General features: G+C 54.3%; 1 protein-coding gene across 1 annotated transcript in view; it reads right to left on the minus strand.

Annotated features, from left to right (window-relative positions):
* Positions 1-23895, minus strand: part of TG (thyroglobulin) — a 231540-nt gene that overhangs the window by 179805 nt on the left and 27840 nt on the right. Inside the window, exons 15-22 of the mRNA XM_062189445.1 lie at positions 22270-22372; positions 21324-21524; positions 18866-19078; positions 17396-17550; positions 15741-15897; positions 13499-13723; positions 7402-7551; positions 1619-1789 (exon numbers count right to left, since the gene is read on the minus strand). Of these exons, the coding sequence (XP_062045429.1) occupies positions 1619-1789; positions 7402-7551; positions 13499-13723; positions 15741-15897; positions 17396-17550; positions 18866-19078; positions 21324-21524; positions 22270-22372 (1375 nt within the window). The remainder of the gene's footprint in view (positions 1-1618; positions 1790-7401; positions 7552-13498; positions 13724-15740; positions 15898-17395; positions 17551-18865; positions 19079-21323; positions 21525-22269; positions 22373-23895) is intronic.

Raw genomic sequence — 23895 nt, forward strand, 5'->3', positions numbered from 1 at the left:
TGTGTGTTGAATGGGGAAGCAGACAACTCCAGATAGAAGCAGAAAAACCAGGGGGCCGGAGGTCTGACACACATTCAAATTCTAGGTGTGCTGGATCCTGACTACGTGAGGAAGAGAAGTACTTAAACACTCTGCCTTGGTTTCCTCAGCGACAATATATCTACATACAGAACCACTTGGGAGTTGCAATTGATAAGACATGGAAAATGCCAGGCCCACGGCAAGCCCACGCGTGCAAACTCCTTCCTTCCACAGAAACAGTGGGAGACCCTGGCAGGCGGGGCTCGCTCTGCTGAGCCAGGAGTGCCACGGACCTCCAGCCACGTGCCTTCCAGCAGAGGCAGGCGACAATGGACAGCCGGAGCAGAGTCCTGAAGGTGGGGAGTAAGGGAGCTCCAGGTGGTTTCAGCCGCCTCCGTGGTTAACAGATGAGTGCACAAGGCAGCCCCGGCTCCTGCGTCTTCTTATCAGTCCAAAGCGTTCATGGCCTCTGCCAGGCACGTCCCCGCTAATACCCAGTGCTTCTACAGGGCAGGCGCTGCTACCCCCATTGCACAGGATGACAAAGGTGCAGGGACTGCAGGCCTCCTGGCTCTGCAGACCACGCCCACCCCCCTGCTCTGCACCTGACACTGCAGGACGCCTGAGGCTCCGCCTGGCACCTCCCGACCCGCTGTTTCACTGAACTGTGGCTGGCTCAGGGCAGTTGCTATGCTGTGAGTATGGTTCATCCTCTCTGAAACACATGTTGAAGTTGATCCCCAATGTGACAGTGCTAAGAGGCAGTGAGACCTTAAGAGGTGATCGGGTCAGTGAGAGGGATTAAGGCTGCTCTCAGGGGACTGGGTGGGTTCCCCCGAGAGTGGGCTGTTAGCTCCTGTCTCTTCTCTTCAGCATGTGCCCCCTGCCCTTCCTCTCCTCCACCAGCTCATGTTGCAGCACGAGGCCCTCACCAGCTAAGATGACGCCAGTGCCAAGCTTGTGGCTGCCCCAGCCTCCAGAACTATGAGCCAAAAAAACCTTTCTTCTGTATAAATCACTCAGTCTCCCATATTCTGCTGGAGCAACAACCATGGCAGTGGTGCTCGATAAACTACCTGTTGACATCATAGGATGGTGTCAGCCTTCCAAGTGCCTCAGACACAAACAGCAAGTGTTTTGGGGGAACTGAGGGTCAGAGAGGTTGAGCAACTTATTCTGGGCCGCCCAGGAAGTCATGAAACAAGGACAGGCACTCAGCACCCTAGTGGGGCGAATGGTGGGCCAGATTTAGAGGCAAGCTGCCTGCCGGAAGGGAAGCCTGCAGAGACGGTTCTTCTATGAAAGTTCATCCCTCGTGCGGGCTGAAGTGCTTCAGCGTGAAGTTTCATAACGTCTGAATATTACTTTCCAAATGATTCAGAAAAACAAGAGAGAGAACAAAATACTACTAACAATTTTTGGATCCAGATGATGAGCGTTTGTTAATCTTACTCTTCTTCTAGCTTCTGCATAGGTTACAATTCCTCAAACTAAGAAGACGGAGACAAACAGACCTCCAGCAGAGTCTCCTTTTCCACAAGGCTGCTCAGACCCTCCTCCAGCCCCATGACCATGACCGCTCAGCCTCCGCACGTACCCACACACTGGGAGTCCTCCAGCGCGGCCTCTGTTTCCGACCACGGCAACCTCCGCCCTTCGCTGTCTACACAGAAAGCCTTCCCACTGCCGCTGTCCCTCTGGCTGGCTCGGTACTGGCCATCCTGGTCACACTGCAGGCCTGTCTCACTCCTCTGACAGTCGGTGACACCTGGAACAAGAGTCAGACACGGCGATCAGTGACAGGATCCCTCCCCTCCGGACTCCCAATCAGCTGGCCACTGACCAGATGGCCAACTCATACACCTCAGCCCGATTCCCTAACTGCAATCTCTTTAGCATACCCACCCTGACCGAAGGACCGCACTGAGCCTGCCTCTTTGGATTGGTAAGGCCCTGACATCTGCCCCGCACCCTCCCTCCCTCCTGTGCACGCTGTACACCGAGTGCCCTGAACACCCCAGCCCCTCTGATACCACTACCCTAACACAGGTGCTGCTCGCGGCGTCCCGTCTCCTGGTACACGCGCTCCCAGTGCTCACTGGGTAAACTCTTCACTGTCCATCAGTCCTCATTTCCTCAGGACGCCCTCCTTCTAGCGTCTGGATGCTGGCATCTCCCAAACTCCGTGTATTAAATCCTATGCCCCATGTGACAGGGTGAGGAGGAGGTTAGGTCGCGAAGGTGGAGCCTTCATGAACAGATAAGTGCCCTTACCAAAGATGCCCAAGAGTGCCCACTCGTGAAGCCACTGTCTACCGGGTGCTACGCCTGCTGTGTCTTGGCCTTGGCCTGCTTCTGGAGCACACGTTTCCAGAAGCCACCCCAGAGTGTTTGGCTACAGCAGCCCAAAGAGCCTGGGACACCTCTACCCTCACCACAAGGCCAGGTCCAACTGCCGCACAGTCTCCCAGGGACCCACGGCTCTCCTTCATGGCAGGAGAGTAACTGCTGCATCCATGTATCTGCCAGGCAGTCCCCAGTCTACCCCGTGGGCAGGGACCAGAGCTGGCTGGGCTCACGAACATAACTCAGTGCCTTGCTCAGCGTCTGACACAGTAAAAGCTCTCCCTCCCTCAAATCCAAAATTGAGCATTAGTCCAGGAGTGAGGTGTTTGCCTAGCAGTTAAGACACCCACAGCCCCCATCAGAGTGCCTGGGTTCAACACTGACTCCTGCTAATGCAGAGCCCAGGAAGCAGCAGTGAACGGCCCAAGTAGGTGGATTCCTGCCACTCGTGCAGGAGACCTGGAGTGAGTTCCCAGCCCTGTCCAGCCCCAACCTTTGTGGGCATTTTCTTCTCAAATAAATTTTAGAAAAAATATTAGTCGAATGCATGGATGGAACCCTCCATGCCTGTGCTCAAGCCATTTCCCCTTCCTGGAAGTCCCTTCTCCACCTGGCCCCATAGCCAATCCTCCCTCATCTTTCAAGATCAAGTGCAAGGTGCCATAAGTGGCCAACACACAGCTCCTCCATAGTATTACATACACTGGACTTATGTTCATAGACTCACTGGCTTCCTTTTCCTATCTCTCTCAAGTTCCTGAGGACAAGGACTTTCTCTCAATTTGATGTATATATTCATAGGTCCTTGGCACAAATCAAGTGCTGCACGAATTTTGATGGCTGATATCAAAGGGAATACCTTGACTTGGAGCCACAGGCAAGAAAGTAGGTGAAAGGTCACCTTCTCAAATACATGATTCTAAAAATTTATAGAAGGCATTGGACCTTCTAGTAAATGTTTTCTTAAGTTGTTATCTAATGGTTGAAACTGTTTGCTAAGTATTCATGTAATATTGCTATTGTCAGCAAGCGATCTAGGACTTGCTCCCTCATTTCTCTAGTCTAAGCCCAACTTGTTCTTTCACTTCTCTATTCTCTTCAAGGTAGGGAACTAATTCTATTATGAAGGAATCTGTAGGACGCACAATTTAATCTTTAGACCTTATAAAAGAGATGGATAACATTTTTCTGTAATAGCATAGCCAAAATAAGAGCTTAAATTATAATCTCATAGCTAGATTTACTTCGCCATCATCGAAGTAAACAGTAAGTAGAAAAAAACCTCCCTTTCAGACCAAAGGGAAAGAAAGTTTTAAAGTGAGAATATAATTTTCCTCATGGACATTGTCTACCTTAGAAAAACTACTACAGAAAATGCCTGTGACTATAGACTTGTAGTTCAGACTACCGAAGATTAGAGATGGGACTTGGGCACTCCCTTGACTTGCATCCTCTGGTCTGCTTTAACAAAAACCAGGAGGAAAAGAAAGCTAGGCATCAGAAGCAATGGGTGGTAGGCCTATTAATGGCTGATCTGTACAGGGATCTGCCCTCAAGGAGACCCAACAGGCCAGTCCACTGCAGTGACTTTCAATGTGGTAAGCCTGGGCTTCAGCAGAAGTCAGCTTGTGAAGAGCCCTGGCAGCTCTGCCAAGAGTTGGATCACTGGAAATGGACCTGCCCTGGAGTCAAAGGATGCCCAGGTCAGAGCCACAGATCTTATTGGCTCTAAGCTGAAAAGCCCTTCACTCAGCCCAACTTCCAAAGTGACCACTGCAGCTGAGGGGATGGCCAAGTAGGATCAGCAACATTACAGGCAGAACTGTAAATTTCTTGTTAGAGATGCCACCTGCCTTTTCCTGGCCAGCTCTCCTCCCAGGCCAGCTAAGTAATGAAAGTCAACAGAGTGCCTTCCCCCAGGAGGTTCACACCTCCCTTAGGATGTACCCCATGTGAAGAGATAGATAGGTCTGGGCCTCTCAACTTACAAGGCCTAAACCCCACCAGATTATTATCAAGCCCCTTCTGTCAGGTTCTATTTGCCTCTCAATCAGAAAACTTCATTGTAGCTTAGACAGCACCTTTCTTAGCTCCTCTAATAATGACTCTGTCCTTTGTTCTAGACCCTGTCTAGTGCACTTGGGCCTCATTCCTTTGTAATCATAACCTCTACTCTACCACCAATGGCTCTACTCCCAACCTGTGTGTACTGATGGTCCTCTTCCCAACTTAATGCTGTATAATTGTTCAGACCTGGTAAATGTCACTCTTAGGATCATTGGTTACTATCCTCACTCTGTCTTTTATGACCTTGTCTAAATATGATCAGAGTCGGCGAACTTGGAAGGCTTCTATAGCCTTATCAACTCATGACGAGAGCCTAGGGTGATTACTGGCGCCATAAACTAGAGTGTCAATTTGTTGGGTCAACAACAGGAGTCGCTGTGCACTTGCTCCTCATGTGGGATCTCTGTCCTGAATGTGCTGTACATTTTGTTTTAATGCTATAACTAGTACTCAAGCAGTATGTTTTACTTTGTGTTTCTATGTGGGTGCAAACTGTTGAAATCTTTACTTAATATATACTAAATTGATCTTCTGTATATAAAGAGAATTGAAAATGAATCTTGATGTGAATGGAAGGGGAGAGGGAGTGGGAGAGGGGAGGGTTGCAGGTGGGAGGGAAGTTATGGGAGGGGGAAGCCATTGTAAACCATAAGCTGTACATTGGAAATTTATATTCATTAAATAAAAGTTAAAAAACAAACAAACAAACAAACAAAGAAAGGTCACCTTCTGTGCCGGCCCAGAGACTCAATCACAACTCAGCTTCAATGTTTCAAGACTGTTAGTTATAGGATCAACCACTCATTATAACAACTTTGGGGGCGGGGTTCCAAAGGTAACATTGTATCTGTGACTCCACAACTCATTAAATAAGCAGACAGAGAGCTACTTCATTATCAACACAACTTCAAACACTCCCAGTGAGCCTGCTAAGGTAGACCACACAGGAGAAGTGTGTAACAGGAGCTGTGATGCAGACATGAATGAGACAGAGGAACTGGGATCAGAGCTATCCTAACACCCAAAGGAAACCAGGAAGCACTGAGCTTGCCTGGCATCACTAACACTCAGCACAGCCTGCCTCCTTGTGCTTCTCCTCAGTGTGAATCCATGTAAGAACACAAACCAAGTAATCTGACTGGCACATGGGGGAGTTCATGAGCCACGGAGAAGTTCTTAGATACGAACAGACTCTTAGCCCAGACTCTGATCTTGACCCCGGATAGCTGTTGACTCAAATCAGTTCTATTATTTAAGGAAGATGTCTAGCCATTGGGCAGTGATACAATATAGCCTCCATGACTGCACAGAAATGCCGTCCAAGCTCGCTCCCAAGGCAGGACATAGGACAACTGTCCACTGTTCACGTTAAACATCTTGGTTCTGCTCTGCTGGGCACTGAATGTCTTGTGTCCCTATAAAATCCTCCGTGGCAGCTCTGATCCTTAACGTGATGGAGTTTGGGGTGTGATATTGAGGGGAGTAGGATCAGATGAGGTCAGAAAGGTAGACCCTGTGCTGGGATCCACGCCCTGATCAGAAGAGGAACACAGGAGAGCTCTCATTCCTTGGTGATACACCAGGCAAATGCCATGTGACGACGTAGCCAGGAAGCGAGCCTCCACCAAGAGCTCCCCGACCTGGCACACTGAGCTGACCTGCAGCCTCTGGAACTGGGAGAAGCGATGTCTGCGGGGCAAGCGTCAGCCTATGGTCAGGTAGAACCACCCCCTGAACTAAGACGCGTTTTGTAGCCACCCAGGGGTAGGTCTCAGTGCCTTATGTCACAGACGAAGGAGCTGACATTCAGGGACTGGAGGGGACTTGGCCTAGATCCCCAGCCAGAGGAGACAGTAGGTCAGACTGGTGCCTGTCTCAGCCCCTGCCTCTGGTCCCCTAACCCTCACAGTCCCTGCACAGCACTCCAGGACATCTCAAAGCACAATGTGGGGCACACTGAGGGTGCTGCCTGGATGCTAAGAACAATCTAGATCCTTGGGGAGAGTTCCTTCCCCAGGAGGAGCGGCAGACTGCAGCCCAGGAAAGTCCTCTTACTTGTACTTTCTTGGAATTAGTGTCACATCACCATTGCTCTCCCGTCCAAGGAAACTTCATTAAAGAAAGCAACACGGCCTCCTTTGATCACTTGCTTTAAAAATTCTAGAAATAATTCATATTGTGAGCCGAAAAGTTTTGCCTCACACTGACACAATTTTAGAGCAACCTGAGAAAATTTCCAATAAGGCTAGTTATGGGTCCTAGCTAGGAAAAACCCACAACACCTCCGTGAACATCAAGTAAGTAGGCCAAGTGAAATCACATGATATATGGGAAGGCCATGTGTACACACGGTGCTGACAAGCGTACAGAGCCAGAAAGGAAAGATGAGCTCCACGGGGGCAATGAGTGTGGATGGAAAATATCTCCCACCTCTCTGTCTGATAAGGTTGACGTACAAAAAGCAGAAGTTTCAGAATCAGACACAGCCAAGATCAAAAGGCAGCTATGCCACCCATGAGCTGAGTGAATCTGGCTACTACATTACTTCTCTGAGCCCCTTCCTTCCGATCTGTAACAGTTAGGGATGTGGGGAGGGTTGAACTTGAGAGAGCACAGGTGATATGCCCAGCCCTGAGCCTGGCACAGGATGGGGACTCAAAGATGGTGGCCCCTTGGTTATTAATCCCGCTGTGTGCCTCTCAGTGGTGGGCAACTACCACCTCACCCCCATTCCAAGAGTCGCTTGGCATTATCTGGAGACACACGTGGGTACCACAGCTTGGGGGAGGGAGTGCTACTGGAGTAGTACAGTTAATGATGCTACTAAGTATCCTACCATGCTCAGCAGAGCCTTCCACAAGAGCGAAGCACCAGGCCCAAAGTGTCAGTCATGCAGAGGTGGAGAGACTCGGCTGTGTCCCAAACACTGCGGGGTTTTATTTCAAACCGGAGCCCTGCAGAACTTACAGTGAGTCTGGCTGAAAGCTCCAGCAGAAGTGGTGTTTCTGCCCACCGGACACGGCACGCAGGCCAGGCTACCTGCCCGTTCCTGGTAGAATCCAACAGGGCAAGGGACACACCGTTCATCCTGGGCATAGCTTCCTTCAGGACACTTAACTAGAAACAGCAAGCAGAGAAACGACGTTAAGGAACAAGACACTCTCTTTACAAACACAATCAGCTTAGAGACCGCCCACTAAGAACCGACTTTCTCCGGGCTCCGTGAAGGAGGCAGACGAGGCTCCTGCTCCCTAGGAGCAGGCACGCTTGTAGGAAAGGAGGGAGTCAGACAAGGATTCCAGTTATGGTGACCTCAGCAGGAGGGGTGGGTGTCTAGTGAGGGGATGCATCTGAGGGGGACGGAGCGGACCCCAGGCAAAGACGCAGGAGCAGAGACGTCCAGGCAGGGGCCAAGTGCAATGGCGAAGTGCTGCCGTGGGAAGTGAGATGGGCCCATCTGAGGAAAGGAATGAAAACGGCCCACCGGAGCCAGACACCGAGCCAGACCTTGGGTCCCCAGGGAAGAATGGCAGCAGGGCAAGTTGGAGAACAGCTTAAAAGATGAGTCTGTGCCCAGGTTGCCATGGGAATGCTTCCCAAAGCCAAGGGTGCGGTGGAGTGTGGTCAAGGTCACAAATGTTGGGGTCAGGTAATCTGCCACTGCCCCTGTGTAACCCTGGACTGTCCTAAGGTTCATTGTCTCCCTTATGGAATGGGGGGTGGGGGGGTGGGGTGGAGTCCCGCCTCCTGGGATACCTAAAGCACACAGGACACCAGCCTCCTGGGTGGGCTCAATCATTGCTTTCACACTGGGAGAAAGCCCTTCCATACAACCAGCCTCAACACCCACCCATCCGTACAGGGGGGCAATGCCAACAGCTCGGTGCCATCTCACATGACTCCTGTGGCCTCTGGTCCCCACAGGTGGTCCCCAAGAGCACTGCTTAGACCCAGGACCCAGGAGAGGTGAGTGAGGCACCCAGAAAAACATGATCGAGGGGACTCTCACTATCGGGGCTCCTGGGTTCCTGACTGACTCCGAACACCCAAATATGACCCTGAGGGTGGAGCCCCTACAACCCATGCCCCTGGATGCCCCCTTCACTGCACCCTGGAGCCGCTCTTCACCATCCCGCTGATCGGCCTGCTCCCAGGGCTTTGTGATCCTGTGGCTCTGACACTGCTGCTCTCCCAACTCTCCTCCTCCAACACAGCACGGGCAGGGAAGCCACAAAGCCAACTAGGGTGATGCAGGTCTCACAAGACTTGAGTCAGGGTCTGGGGAGCTCTGCTGGGGGGGACGTGCTTGACCTTGACCCCGTTGAACCTGGTGGCTCACAGGAGAGGGTGCAGGACAAAGCTCTTCCTGCTTTTTCCCTGGTTCGGTATTGTGTTCCCCAGTTTGCCAAATAACTCCTGGCAAAACTGACCTTTCACCCAGTAAAAGGTAGGAGCAAAATCCTGGCCCACTGTCCTGCCTGGCACTCTGCTGGGTGCTCTGTACATTAACTCAGCACTGTCTCAAGTGGAATTTTAGCCCCATTTCACAGATGAGCACACCGAGCTCTAGACACTCATGCATTACTTCCTAGTGTGTTTTTCTGCAGAAGGCCGTGGAGACATGAGATTATAGACAATGCCAACCACGGTGCCAGATGTTTTAGTACGCTATCTCACAAGCCTATGAGAAAAGCATAACCCCAGTCTAGACCGGAGAAAACGGAAATTCAAGGTCCTAGCAGAGCAGGCGGTGAGGTGATGGAAGTGGGATTTGAATCCCATTCACTCATCTCCAGACCGAAGCCTTTGCTCCACCTCCAAGTCCGTCGCTTCCCTTGACGTGAGCTCCAGGGAGAGGGCTGGGCGGCAGGAGCCAGTGTTGGGGGAGCAGCCGCTGTCTCTGGCCTGCATACGTGTGTGGCGTGTCTGAGTACATCAGAAACTCGGGCCACGTCTTGGAAACTGAACTGTGTGCTTTCCGGTCTGGACGAGCGAGTGACACCCCCACCCCACCCCAGCAAGGGCAGTTTCGTTACGCCTATGAGTCAGGTTGTTGATAATCATTTCTAGCTGTTCGGTCCCTTCACGGTGGCTAGGTTTTCAGGGAAGTGGCCTCCAAACTCAGCTAAAGGAAAACAAAAACTTTTCAGCGGCCTTGTGTCTAAAATCCAAAGTGCAGGCGAGGTAAAAAACCGAAGGCCGGGAACGGCCGTGGGCTGCAGGGCCGGCAACTCCCAGGCTCCTGTGCTCCAGGAAGGCGTGTGCTACCTCCCCCCACCCCGGCTCTCTGACGTCAGTCTTTTCCACCCCAAAGAACACTTTCCTGAGTCAGAGTGAGATCTCGCGGACCAGGGCCAGGCTTCTTTTAGCAGGAGGCTCCTCTCCGACCACTGAGCCCACCGCTGCCGCCGGGCATGTGCCTTCAAAGTGAGGCAGCTCAGACCTGAGACCGAGTCAGAGCGCTTTCCAAGGCTTTGGAATCAGGCTACCCCTCGTGCCACCCGGCCCATGCTGCAGGAAGACACCTGTGAGGAAACCCTTGGCCCCTTGCCCACTAGGAAGCTCTCTGAAGCCCACACCTGGCCCGCTCGCTCCCCAGCATAAAGTCTTCATCACTAGAGGCCTCTCCTGCCCTGGTTCCTGCCTGGTCCCCTGGCCCCGCCTCCTGCCACATTTCCAAAACACCCAGCTCCCTAGCTGTATCAACCGTGGGCACTATCTGCCTGACGCCAGGCCACTTCAGGGCTCCCTGCTTTTACACTCATTCCTATTTCTGGAATGTTCTTCATTGCCTCATCATTCCTGGCACAGGAACGCATGCAGGCAGGCACACACACACATACACACACAGGAACACATGCAGGCGCACACACACACACACCCCACCTCCTGCCTGCTCTCATCCGAGCAGCAAGTTCTCCTTACCTTCCAAACTTCCTCCCCCTCTGGCCACCCCAGCAAGCCTTTCCCGATGGCTCTGACCAGGGTACAAAAGGCTTTTTCCACAGGATGGTGTAGCTGTCTACTCCCTTCTCGCTCTCTGACTATGAGCTCCCTGACGGGGAGCCCTGTCTGTGACTTCCCTGAGCATGGGACCTGGTGTCTGGCACCTTGTCACAGCTCTATGGTTACAAGTCCTAGTGAATGAGTCAAGGTCAATGCCATCCAGAACATACAATGGAAAATCCAGACAGGTTCTCTGGGATCATCATTAATGAGCTACTCTGCCATGGGGCTGCCAGCAGGGAATTCCAAAGGGAAGCCCTGGGGCTGGCCTTGAAGCACATGGTTGAATAGCAGTGACCCCGTCCACTCCCAGCAAGGTCCAGTTCCATGGGTCACGGGGGTAGAAGCGCCCACTGGCCCCTAAGTCATGGCCCTCCCAGAGCCATCTCAATGAGCCCCTGAGGTGACCACAGAAACCCCGCCCTACCTCTACAGACAATGCTGCGCTTTGTGCCTCCACAGCTGTGTGCCAGGTGTGTTTTAGGAGGACAAGAGCCGGGAAGAAGAGACGCGAGAATGGGAGGGTGCGAGTTCACGCAGGATCCCTTGTTGAGAAGGGAGATGAGGCATGCAGGGGACAGAAGACAAGACTGGAGGCCGATGGAGCCGAGATGCAATCTCAGCCAAACTGCTTGTGTTGGGGTGGGGTGGGAGTGGGGGGTGGGGGTTGGCTGTGTGCCCAGGGACATGCTGTGCATGGACCACCTCATGTTCTCCAAGCCACGGCCTTTTGGAATGCATATTACTGTCCCTGTTCCTCACATTCTGCAGACAGGATAACTGACTTTCCCAGGATCCCGCCACGAGAGAGGGCTGGAGCCTGGACTCCAGCCCAGGTCCACCCAACGTTCATAGCTGGCAGTTTCCAAACGATACAGGCAACCATATGCTCCCAGCTTCCTCCTCATCCGTAACACGGGATTAACAACACTTACCCCTGGGGGCTAGCAAAGCCTAGAAACTCAGCAAGCGAAAAATACCACCACTGATGCTGGGGAAACTGCATCTGTGACTTCCCTTCTGGGCCCTTCCAGCCATGTGGAGCAAGGCGGTAGAGCCCACGGTGTGCCTGACGAACCTGAGCAGGAAGAGGCGGCAGCAGCTGACAAGCAGAACACGGGTGTGGAGCAAGGCCATCAAGCTGCAGCCCCGAGCCACTCCAGCTCCCCTTCTGCTGGGTAAATCAAGGTCGACTGCAACTCGGCCCCATTTCTTCCTGCAGTGGCTGAGTGGGGACACGGGGACAGAGATGGCACGGGCCACAAAGCCTAAAACACTTGCCAGCTGGCCTTTTCCGGGAAAAGGTAGCCAGCCCCTGTTCTACACAAGGACACAGCATCCTGGGAACACCGCACCCTGCCTTTCCTGGGTGCTCTGAAACCCTGGCCACCCTGACACTGCCTGAGTCCCAGAAGAGCCAGGGGTTTCCAGTCAGGTGAAACCACCCACACCCTCCGCTAAGCTTTCCCATTCGCTCTGACCTAAGCATCCAGCTCCTGCCCCTGCTGACGGGAAGCAGAAATCAAGTTCTTGCGGGAAGAACCGTGGGATCCAACTTCTAGTCCAGCCTCTACGTATTTCATACACGCACACACCTGTGACACACACACACAACCCTACACAGACACCCCACACATACCACATACACACACCAAAGAGAAACCATGTACACACCACACACCACCACATGCCACATACATACACACAGATGCCACACATGTACACACCACAAACACACCACACATATCACACATCACACCCCCCCACACACACACCCCTACTAGTGGAAGCCAAGACTCGGCGGGCTGAAATCTGGGACCCCCACGGCCAGCATGCTGGCCGTCTCTCCCTCCCTGCGCCCTTGCCCCACCCACCCTGGCAGGCAGCACCCTCCTCTCCTGCTCCTACTTCCTGCGAGGTAGAAGGAAAAACCATGGGTTCTGCTCCCGGAGGATGGGGCTGAGTCAGCCCCTGGTAGTCAGGTGGGCTGTGCTCCCTGCTGGGGGTCAGCCCTGCTCAAGGCCACCCCCCCAACTCTCCCCCAGCTCTGCATCTGGGCTAGTGTGAGCACCACAGAGCTACAAGACACGCTGCAAACTGCCAGTCTCGTCTAAACATTAGCGGGAAGTGGTTGGGTTTCTGTGCTCGGGTAGGATTCCATCTCAAATCCAGTGTGGAATGTACAACTGGCGTGGATCTCAGGAAAGGAGAGGCCATGTAGCTTTTGTGTCGTAACCAATATAAATAATGAGTAAAGAAATATGAAACCTCTTCTGTTTTCAGCTCAACAGAAACACCGCTCGGTCTCCTTTGCCATGAGAGGAGGGGTCTACGTCACAAACCCTGGCGGCCTCAGTGAGAGAACGCGACGTCTGAATCCTAGTGCCCCAGACCTGTGGCTGTCAGGCCACTTCACCAAGCGGAATGTAGGCTGTACATGGGACGAAGGTCGCCGCCAACCAGCTGACCTCGCGTCGGGGGCGGGGGCGTATCCTGGATCGCCCCACTGTGTGTCATTACAAGTGTGGAGAAGCAGAAAGCAGCCAGGGAGGGATGTGCCCATGGAAGAAGGGTCAGGAGCTGACCCATGGCTGGTTTTGGCGAGGAAGGAAGGAGACGCCAGCCAGGAAATGTGGACAGCCCTTGGCCACTGGAAAAGCAAGGAAACGGCTTCCCGTCGAGGGTCTCCAGGAGGAACACACCCTGCGGACATCCTGACTTCAGCTCTAGGAAACTCATGCTGGAGTCCAGACCTGCAGACCTAGATACCGTATGTGTGCTGCTGTGGGCCCTGAACTGGCGGCAATTTGGGAGGAGCAGCAGGAAATACAGCTTCCATCCAAGGAACCTGCAGCTGACTCCAGTGAAAGTGACCTCTGAAGCTTGCCACCAAGGACAAGAGCAACCCAAGCAACTCTCCTCCACGGATCACTTTCCCTGGGTCCTAAAGGACAGGACTGATCCATCGCCACTTGGGACTGCCCAGAGCGCCTGTGCCCTTTCTCCAAGCCTCACGGAGCCCCATAACTGCAGGCCCAGGAGAAGGAGGTGAACCTACCGCACCCCAGTGAGTCCGGACCGGCACTGCCAGTGGGTGAGACTTGGGAGAATCCTTCCAAGCACCCAAACCACGGCCTGGGAGAGGTGCCCAAGTGGTCCCCTTGGAGGAAGCGGACGGAGGTGTCTGCCTGGAAAGTCTTGGAGTCCAGATGCAGCTGGAACGCGCCACTCTGGGTCAGATCTGTGAAGTGCCCGAGGAGCTCCTTGCCCACCAGGGCCCTCTCTGGAAGACACAGGACGAGGCAGAGGTCACCAGCTATTCTCCGTAAGGCCTGGGGGGATCAAGAGGGCAGGGCTGCCAGGAATACTCTAGCTGCACGGAGACTTAGCATCATCTGGGGTCTCATTTTACAGGGGGCGAACTGAAGCCAAGAGACTGCGCGGCCCTAGGCCACACGGGAATCAGGAGTACAGGCAGGACTGCAACCAAGGCCTCCTGGCTCCCGTCGCTTCTGTGGCACCAGTGCGACCCCTGTTGGTACAGGGTATCATGTCTTCAGTCAGTCATCGGACAGGCACTATGCAGCCATCCACCCACCTCCACCCTCAGCACTGCTTCTGTGCCTCAGCCTTCCCATCAGCAAAATGGTCTGGGCATGCCTCTGGTAAGAATCTCAGGACAGCCCCTCAGAGAGGAGGCCACGCCTCTGAGAAGGCCTCCAGCCTCCTGAACTGTCTTTTTTCCTGCAAGGGAGCAGGTGAGCACCACATAAGGGGCTGGGGCAGATCCTGGCAAGGAGCCCATTCATCGCCACCTCCCCGTGGAAGCCAGGAGTAAGCATCTCGTGCTTGGGCAGTTTCAAAGCTATCCAAGCATCCAGGCTCCAGAGGACATCAAAGAGGGCCTCATAGTTCGTAAGGCTGTGCACACTGGGGGAAGGCATACTTTCCCACAGATCATTGCCAAGGGAGCAGACTCTGGGGTTACACCCTGGCAACATTTTCTACAAGTTCCCCTCCTAAAAGAGAGGGCAAATTCCAGTCCATGCTGGCCCTGGCTCTGTGGCCACTGGATGGTAGAAGAGAGAAGAGTTGACCCCCAGTTTCCAGGCAGAAATACATGGATTAGTTCGTTCATGTCCCAGCTGCTCCACTTCCAATCCTGCTCCCTGCTAATGGGCTGGGGAAGCAACAAAAGATGACTCAAGTGGTTGGGCCCCTGCCACTCACATGGGAGACCCAGAGGAAGCTGCTGGCTTCTGGCTTTGGCCAGGCCCAGCCCTGGCCATTGTGGCCATCTGGGGATTGAGCCAGTGGATGGAAGATTTCTCTCTCTCTCTCTCTCTCTCTCTCTCTCTCTCTCTCCCCCCCCTTCTGTAACCCTGACTTATAAATAAACAAATAAACAGGTCTTTAAAAGAAAAGAGAGATACATGAATTACTTCCTACCTGAAAGCTCAATGCTCAACTTGATGCATGTTCATAACCGAGATTATAAAATCCATTCTGACCCTTATCTCTCTACTCCTTTGCTATCTCCATATCACACTTGCCCTGGTTCAAGTAGCATAAGTGGTCCTAACTGGTTTATAACCGGAAGTGGGTGGGACACAAATGCTAAGCCAATGAATACTCCCACTCCACTCTCCTCTTCACACCTTCTGTGCACAGAAATTCAAGAGAAGAACTGGAGAATACTCATGGCAGTACGATCACGCTCTTTCTTCTTGATGACATTATTCATTGGTAGTGAGCTACTTAGCAGAACTTTTTTTTTTTATTTTTTGACATGCAGAGTGGACAGTGAGAGAGAGAGAGACAGAAAGGTCTTCCTTTGCCATTGGTTCACCCTCCAATGGCCACCGCGGCCGGCGCGCTGCAGCCAGTGCACTGCGCTGATCCGAAGGCAGGAGCCAGGTGCTTCTCCTGGTCTCCCATGGGGTGCAGGGCCCAAGCACTTGGGCCATCCTCCACTGCCCTCCCTTGCCATAGCAGAGAGCTGGCCTGGAAGAGGGGCAACCGGGACAGAATCTGGCGCCCCGACCGGGACTAGAACCCGGTATGCCGGCGCCGCTAGGTAGAGGACTAGCCAATTGAGCCACGGTGCCAGCCGAGCAGAACTTTTTGTGAACCCTACGCTTTTCAGCAATTAGCTCTCCCAGGGGGTGAAGTGTATGACTCCTTCCGTGGTTCCTCAAAGGAAGGCATCCTGGGCTCCACCAGCTCCATTTGATGGAGGAGGAAAACGGGACCCAGAGAAGCTACACCACTCTTCAAGACAGCTGTGCAGAAAAACATACCAACATCACGGAAATCAGGAAGGAAGGCTGCGGGGATGTCCTCGAGCCGCGATGTCCATGTGACATTGACTCCCAAACGCTCCCCAGTCAGACACCACACCTGCACTGAGGAGCTGTCACAGGCAGGGATGGAAATGGGGGCCCCCGAAGTCTGCACCTGCGTGGAAACAGACGCTTTCAGATGGGGGGCACAGAGTGGCGAGCTGGTTCCTCTGAAGCCACACCGGGGACGGGAACATGGCCTCCATCACTCCCTCTCCCCCTCTGCTGGTCCTGCTTGAGGAAGCCAGGACATGGTAACTCCCTTTTCCCCACTGGAGGGACACAAGCTCCAGAGAAGTGAAATGACCTGCCCTGGGCACCCAGCTCACAGAGGGGCAGTGGAAGAAGCAGAGCCCCTGTGCCTCGGGAGCCCACACAGTCCTGATTCAGGGGTCTCCTGGGTGCAGCAGCTTCTCCCTTAAAGCGCCCAGTCACCTCTGTACCAACCAAAGTTCAGTTCAGCTCCTGCCAGACCCCCTCCCCTCCTGCGTTAGTGTAGTACTGCTTGAAAACCTACGCTTACCCCTTTAAATAGCTTTATCTTTGACAATCTTCAGCATCTAAAACCACGCTTGGCCTCAAGCATTTGTTACACAGAGAAATGAATGAACAGATTAGGTTTACTGAGAGTCCAGTCTTAGTAAGCAACTGATGTGCCTTCTGTGGGTTTTGGTCAATGCACTTACAAACTGAGGACCAACAGCACAAGTAGGGTGCTGTGATGACTACAGACAGGAATGTGGAGGCACCAGCCCAGTGCCAGGAATACACCCACTGCTATGGCCAAGAGAAGCCACGGATAGTGTTGTTAAGCTCATTTTTTTGAATGTTTTTTAGAACCCACATTCTCTGTGTTTCAATTTGCGAAAACGTGTCTTCCTCAAATTCATATCAGGGGTTGCCAAAAATGCTGACTCCACAAACGTTGTGCAGATTTATTTAATGAGGTGATTTAAAGACTCCCTCCCTGAATATGTGCGTGTGACCCCATGTCACCAAAGCCTGCACATGGCACAGCTGACAGCCCCTGCTGTTGCTGTTTATGGTGGGGTGCCTTTGGAGGCGGCCTGTGACCTCCCACTCCCGGAGAGAGCCTTAGTGCCTCCTTGCAGGCTTGTTAGGGAACACCTCCGGCAGTGCCTTCCAGCATCTCAGCCGGCCTGCCCCAGGTCTCCAGGCTCCTTGGCCACGGCCGGTGGCACTACTGCAATGGTGACCTAACTCGTGCCAGCCAGCCTGGCTCCACCACTCCCTAGCTCTGTGACGCTGGGCTTGTTAGTTTCTAGCTCCCTGGCCTTTGTCTTCCTCCTACACAAGATGCCAATGATAACAGGGTCCCTGTGAGGACTTTGCTGTGAAGCCATGCCTAGAGATACACGGTGCCTGGCACACAAGTGCTCAGGACACGTTTGGCATCGTGATGTAAAAAGAATGGCCAGTGAGAGAGAGGTGTGGACCCCATCTCTGCTGCTATGACTGTCCAATGCTGGGCCTCACTGGCCAAACGTATGGGGCATGAACCTGAACCCTAGGTTTACTCAAGCCCTGAGGTTCCCTCCAAGGTGAGCCTGAATTGAATCCCAGCGTCCACTGTGGGGAAGGCCAGCACACACCTGGATCTGGCAGAAGCCACGGGCCGTGAGCTCGTCCAGTATGAAGACCTGAAAAGCCTGCAGCAAGCCCGCGTAGTCAGCACTGCACATCTTGCCCGGCGGGAGCTGGAGCTGGAAGTGTCCCTGGGCCCGGATGCTCTGCCACAGCTGAGGCCCTGCAGGCAAGCCCCAGAGGTCAGCAGAGGGACCGCCCAGGGGATTCTTCTCTACAGCTTTTCCTCTGCAAAGGTAGCCCTTCTTTGCTGCTCAAAACACCCTGGCACAGCCATTTGCATCATCGCCCTCCCTGGCATGAGGGCTCGTCTCTGAAAGTGCTCAGCACCCAACAGCCAGCTCGGTCCTGCTTCTGCCTCCAAACCAGAGTGTTTCACATGTGGGGGCCCTGGACATTCTCCCGGGAAACTCTGTCCTGTGAGGCACATGGACAGCCCACTCCATGTGATTCTGCAGGTTTGGAAGACATCCCGAGTCTGGGATGCTCTGAGTTGTGCTCTGAGTTGCTCAGTGCACAGCCTGCACGATCACACACAGTGGCCCTCATCCACCCACCAGGGCTGAAGACCCACACCTCCCCTCCCCACAGTCCTTGCTCTGGCTTCAGTTGTCATCAGCCTGGGTTTGCTCTCAGCTCAGACTACTGGTCAGAGTCAGGAGGACAGCTCACTGTTTTGTACAAATCACATGTGAACTTTCTCGGGATGGGGATCTTCTATATCCCATAGTGCTTTGCAACGAATACTGTCCTGACACCCTGGAGGCCTCCCAGAGCCCCGTGACACTCAGATACCAGGAGCTGGGTGTCTGTCCTAGATGCTCCTCCAACGGCACTGGGCAGGCCAAATGCAAGGTCCCCTGTGTGCCCCGGCCCTGCACGGCTGCTGGTGACCATGGCTAGGCTTTGCCAAGGCAGACGCTGTCAGAGCATGGTGCCCTCCCTCGGGTCAAGTAGGTTCAGCATGCGAGCAAAGGCAGGAGTTCTCACAGAGCACTTCAGAGCCAGCTGATGTTGAAAGAGGGCACTGGTACCCACCTGGAGTGGGGTCCAGCACCTCAGCCCTGCCAGGCGTTAGCCCTGGACCTCCAGGTAGACTTCGGGGAGAGGCTGGTGGGCCAGGGCGACCCTCAGAGGCTGGATGAGCAGCTCTGGGCATTTCACCACGAGTCACCAACATGCCCAGAGGAATACCCGCCTGCAGAGGATTTGTCCTGAACCCAAGGCATGCCGGGGGAGCCGGGCCAGTGGCAAATTCTCCCAAGGGGCAGATGGCTCAGAGAGACCCCAAACAAAACCTTGGTCCAGGGGCCTATGAGATGCACCTGATCCTTTGTAAGAAACACTCTAGACATCGACTCTCCTGCTCTTGGTGCCATGCAGCCCGCCACACATGGGAGGCTTCATTTGGGTTTGGGAAGTGGAGCATCGCACACCCGCATTCCTGTCACGGGACAGACATCCCCCAGGTCACTCACGCTGGCAGGCCCAGGGCTGAGGCGGCTGCGACACCCAGCGTCTGCTCTCCAGGCTGCACACCAGCGGCTCGGGTGGGAACACGTTCTGGTAGCCCCGGCTGCAGAGCAGCTGGCACTGCTGGATGGCGGCCCCCGGAGGGCCCGAGGCTGGGCCACACAGGATCACTCCACCAGCCACTTCTGACACGTTGAATGGCAGTGGGCACTGCGGGCCTAGGAGGGAGAAAGGAGCAGTGGTGGGCACCTGCCCAGCCGTCGGCAGGCCTGCCGCGTACAGGAGGCTCAAGGCTACATGGGGAGGGAGGGGGCTGCTGTAGTTTGAATTCAGTTGCTGCACAATTCACGTTGTAACTAAACCCCAGTGGCGGTGGCAGCAAGAGCACAGGCCTCTGGGAACATCATGACACGTCTCCCGCTCAGTCCTCTCCCCTTCCCTGGGTGTGCGAGGCTCTGAGGCTCTGGCCTGGACCTGCCCCCATCCTCTCCACTGTAACAGAGGCTTGAACATGTGTGCCTCTTGGGGCTTCAGGCACCCTGGGCTTCTTTCCCTTCCAAATCCAACTGATCACATTGTGTACTCCCTCCTTCCAGCCAACACGTGAGCACAGGCCTGCTCCTGCTCCTGCATCCTGAGCCCGGGGAGTGGAACCTCGGCTGCCAGCCAGTGCAGGCCTCCCACACAGGCCCGCTTCCTCCACTGGTGCGGCAGCTCACACCTGCTCCCTGTCTCATTTCCCCTGCCTCTCCCACACTGCAGACCTCCCCCCTCTATGGCCAGTGAGGCTTCCTTGCCAGGCCTCTGCGATTGGGCCTCATCCCCACCTTTCTGCCCCACATCCACCCCAGTGCCATCGCCAGCAGAGAAATCACAGCGCAGCTGGACATGGGCTGTCAGTTCCCCCGCATGTCAGGGACTCCGCCTTTCTCTCTGCACCCACTGCCTCCGACCCTGCTGCCTCCAGGCAGGTCTGCCCTCCCCTGCACACACCCCTTTGCCTTCCCACCAGCTCATCTGCCCGGGGGATTCCTGTTGGACTCTGAATAACTTCTGTGGCTCTCCCAGGCAGATGTGGGTCTCCTTGCCCTGAAATGCCAAGCCCCAGTGTCACAGGCATTTTATCAATTATCTGGGATTCTAGTCATCTGCACAGGGTCCCCTGCTGAGCCCATGGGAGAGATAAAGTCTTTCCTCTGCTCACCCAGGCCACGGCACAAAGCGACCCAGATACGATCACAACTGAGTGCGTGTCACTCACGTGGGTGCCAGACACAGGCTTAACAATTATGTGTCACACACACAGGTGCCAGACATGGGCTCAGTGTCACACACACGGGTGCCAGACATGGGCTCAGTGTCACACACACGGGTGCCAGACATGGGCTCAGTGTCTCACACACACACAGGTGCCAGACACAGGCTTAACAAGTATGTGTCACACATATGGGACATATGGGGGCCAGACATGGGTTCAGTGAGTGCATGCCACACACACGAGTGCCAGATATGGGCTCAGAATTTGTCACATACATGGGTGCCAGACATGGGCTCAGTGAGTGTGTGTCACGCACATGGATGTCACACACAAGCTCCACAAGTGTGTAGCACACACATGGGTGAAGGAGAAAATTAAAGATCACACACATTGCATGTGACACGTTCATAGCAGATTAGAGACTCACTAGGCAGACTCTGAGCACAGCCTTGCCACTGCTGGTGTCTGGCTTTAAAACCGACAATCTACACTTGACATCAGGTACCGGGGGCCTCTAAGATGCGAATGACCCACTTTGACCTTTAGGGTGCAGCTTCCGTGTAGGAACCCTGCACTGTGGCCAAGACTCAGCAACTGCAGTCAAAGCAGAATCATTCCGTGCGATTTTCCTCACCCTGGCCAGGCCCACCCCATTTATAATAGATACTGTATGCTGTCTCCACTTGCTGTCCTATGAATTGTAAAATGACTGCAGTGTCCTGTGGCTTGAGTATGTAGAGAAGTAAAAGGAAAGTCACTGATAACTAATCAATACTTCTAGTAATATTCTTCACTCTGCTGCTCTATCCACAGGATGCACCTTTCAACATCTGAGACTCAGCTTTTTAACTAGAAACAAAAACAAACAAGTTGAACCCCAGAAAGTGTCCACAGTGCCCTAGCAGGGTGGAACCAGGCCCACCGAGTCCCTGCGCTCGGGCTGCCTCTCCCCACCCCGGAGCAGACAGCCCGAGAGCAAGAGCCCCCAGCAGCCAGTGTCCCAGTTCTGGAGAGGCCCTGGCGGGCACTTCCTGGCCTCAGCCTCCCAAGTTGGGCATGTTTAGGAAGTAGACACAGGTTTCCACGTCATCAGACAACCATCACCACCTCCCTCCCGCACTTCCTGTCCTCCCACCAATCCCAGGGTCCCCAGCCTGGCTGCAGGAAGACTCCCACGGTCCCTCCAGGGGAGGTCCATAACTTACTCTCACAGGCAGGCTGACTGTTGGTCACACGGGTCCCAGGCACCTCCTCTCCACTGCCCAGGACACACCAGCAGCTGCCCTGGTCTAAGTCGCACTGCACTGGGGCAAAGCTCCCATCCTGTGCCTGGCAGGCTGGGACGTAGCCTGGGCCGACTCTCCTGGAGAGGACTCCACCCTTGAGCACCTCGCAGAGGCCAGGGCCTTGGTACAGAGACAAGCCAGGTGAGCCAGGTGAGCCACGGAGATAAAGGTGACCATGGTGCAATTCAGCAGCTACAGGGAGGCACTGAGTGCAGCACTGGGAGGGGCCGGTGAGGTTCTCTGGAGGGGCTGATACTAGAATCAGCCAGGCAGGGGTTGAAGAGGGGATGGAGGTGTTGCAGGCAGCAGAGCCAGAACACGAGAAAACCCAGGCAGAAGAAAAGGCCTGCTTCTTCAAGTCTGACCCATTGGAAGCGTGAGTGACAGATAAGCAAGAGAAGCCAAAGTTCCCGCAGCCAGATGCACAGGACCCTGAGCTCTGTCTAGGAGCACAGGCTTGGTCCTAGGGGTCCCACAGTGGGAGTATTGATGGCTTGAGGGGCCTTGCACTTCAAGGGCACCTCCAGAGCCCCACTGTGGATGCTGGATCACAGGACCAGGAAGAAAGCCCAGGGCCAGGCAGCGTCTGCCAAGCATCACTACAGACAGCTGGTCACTTGAAAGCACCAGTGTCCCTATTACCAGGGACCAATGCCGACCCCACGCTCTACAGCATCTGCTTCTCCCAAGAACTTCTGGAGCTGGGTGACACTGCCCCTGTTTTACAGATGACAAAACTGAGGCATCCTGCCATCAAGGGCTGTCCCCACAGCTACAGACGGAAGAGCAGAGCTGGGACACACAGCCAGCTCGAGGGACTCAGCAGGGAGGGGTTGGGGCGACCAGCAGAGGGACAGCTACTCACACTGGGCCCTGCTGCTCGAGTTGGGTGACATTCCTTCTCCCGACACGGGGTCCACACACCAGGGGCCAGCCTCTGACGTCTGCAGCCTGGCGTACTCCCCTGTCTGAGACAGAACCAAGGTCATGTCATGGCAGGCAAGAGGTGGGCTGGTGTTGAGGATGCCCCTTCCATAACAATTGGTGAGGAGCTGGTGTGTGGCACGGCACCTGCAACACCAGCTTCTCCTATGACTGCTGTGTTGACTCTTGGCTGCTCCACTTCCGATCCGGCTCCCTGTTAATGCACCAGAGATAGACCCAGACGGAGTTCCAGGCTCCTGGCTTCAGCCTGGCTCAGCCCCAGCTGTTGTAGCCATTTAGGAAGAGAAACAGCAGACGGAAGCGCGCGCTCTCTCTCTCTCTCTGACTCTCCCTTTCCCTTCCTCTCTGTAACTCTGCCTTTCAAATAAATTAATATTAGGGGGAAAAAAAAAGAAAATGGAACAACTGGTGATAGCCTGTCCAAATGGTAGGGGATAGGGTGGGGTCACTGAAGGCGGGGAGCGGTCACTACCAAACCCTTCACATACGTAAACTGCATCGGTGGGTACGATGGCCCTATGGGGCAGGGACCCATTTTATGGTGGAGAGAAGCAAGAGTGGAGCACAGTCCACAGCCCTTACCCTCTTGACCCAACCCTACCAAGCCCAGAAATGATTCTTAAGGAGGAGGCCCAGGAGAAGGCCCTCAGCACCAGGGGGAACAAAGACAATGGCGAAAGGCAGCTGCTCAAACTCCTACCCAGCAAGGGACTCAAAGAACAGAACCCAGGCCAGCGCCTGGACCCCGTCAGCTGGGGGACAGCAGCACACCACTGCAACTCTGGGTCTCAGTCTCCCCATTTATAAAACCAGGAGACAGGACCAGATAGATCCTGAAGCCCATGCCTTCCAAGAACCCCTCTGATGATGGCAACGTCCTTTCTCCCATGGCTGCGACAGAACATCCATGCCCTGAGCAGGTGTGCACCTCCTGGTCCCTGCTCAGTGCTCCCTGAGTGGCGCCTGCTCACCTGATGACTGGCTGGGCCTGGTCTGCAGAGAAGCAAGGACAGGGACAACAGCACCCAGCAATTACAGGGGGTGCAACCTGGGCTCACCACCCCCCAGCACACCCAGTGTGCCACTGAAGCCACACAGTGCCTGAAGGGAGGGGGGGGGACCCTGCTGTCCCCACCAGAGAGACCCACAGTGCCTCTGGTGACACTGGGTATAAGTTACACAGGTAAGATTCAAACTAACAATGGTTTGGGAACACTGTATGGGATAAACTCTCAAAACTAAGAACATTCTAGCTATTAACCTGACTATCTTGGGTGTTTGGGCTGAAGACACAAGCATTCAGTTTGGTCAGTGAGGGCCGTAGGTGCTGCACATGGCCCCAGGGTCCTGCACAGGGGGTGGGTGTGAGACCCACATGATCAGAGGGTCCTGAATCCTGCACTTGAAGCACTTTCCCCTCCAGTGGAAGTTGCTATCTCTACTTCTACCTCCACTTCTCCTTCTCCGAGAGCAGCATCAGTGCCCAGGACAGAGACAGACTTGTATTCCCATTGGAGGGGACTGTGAGCGAAGACAAAGACTAAGT

The sequence above is a fragment of the Lepus europaeus genome, chromosome 4, assembly GCF_033115175.1.
Source record: "Lepus europaeus isolate LE1 chromosome 4, mLepTim1.pri, whole genome shotgun sequence".
In the NCBI taxonomy this organism is placed as follows: Eukaryota; Metazoa; Chordata; class Mammalia; order Lagomorpha; family Leporidae; genus Lepus; species Lepus europaeus.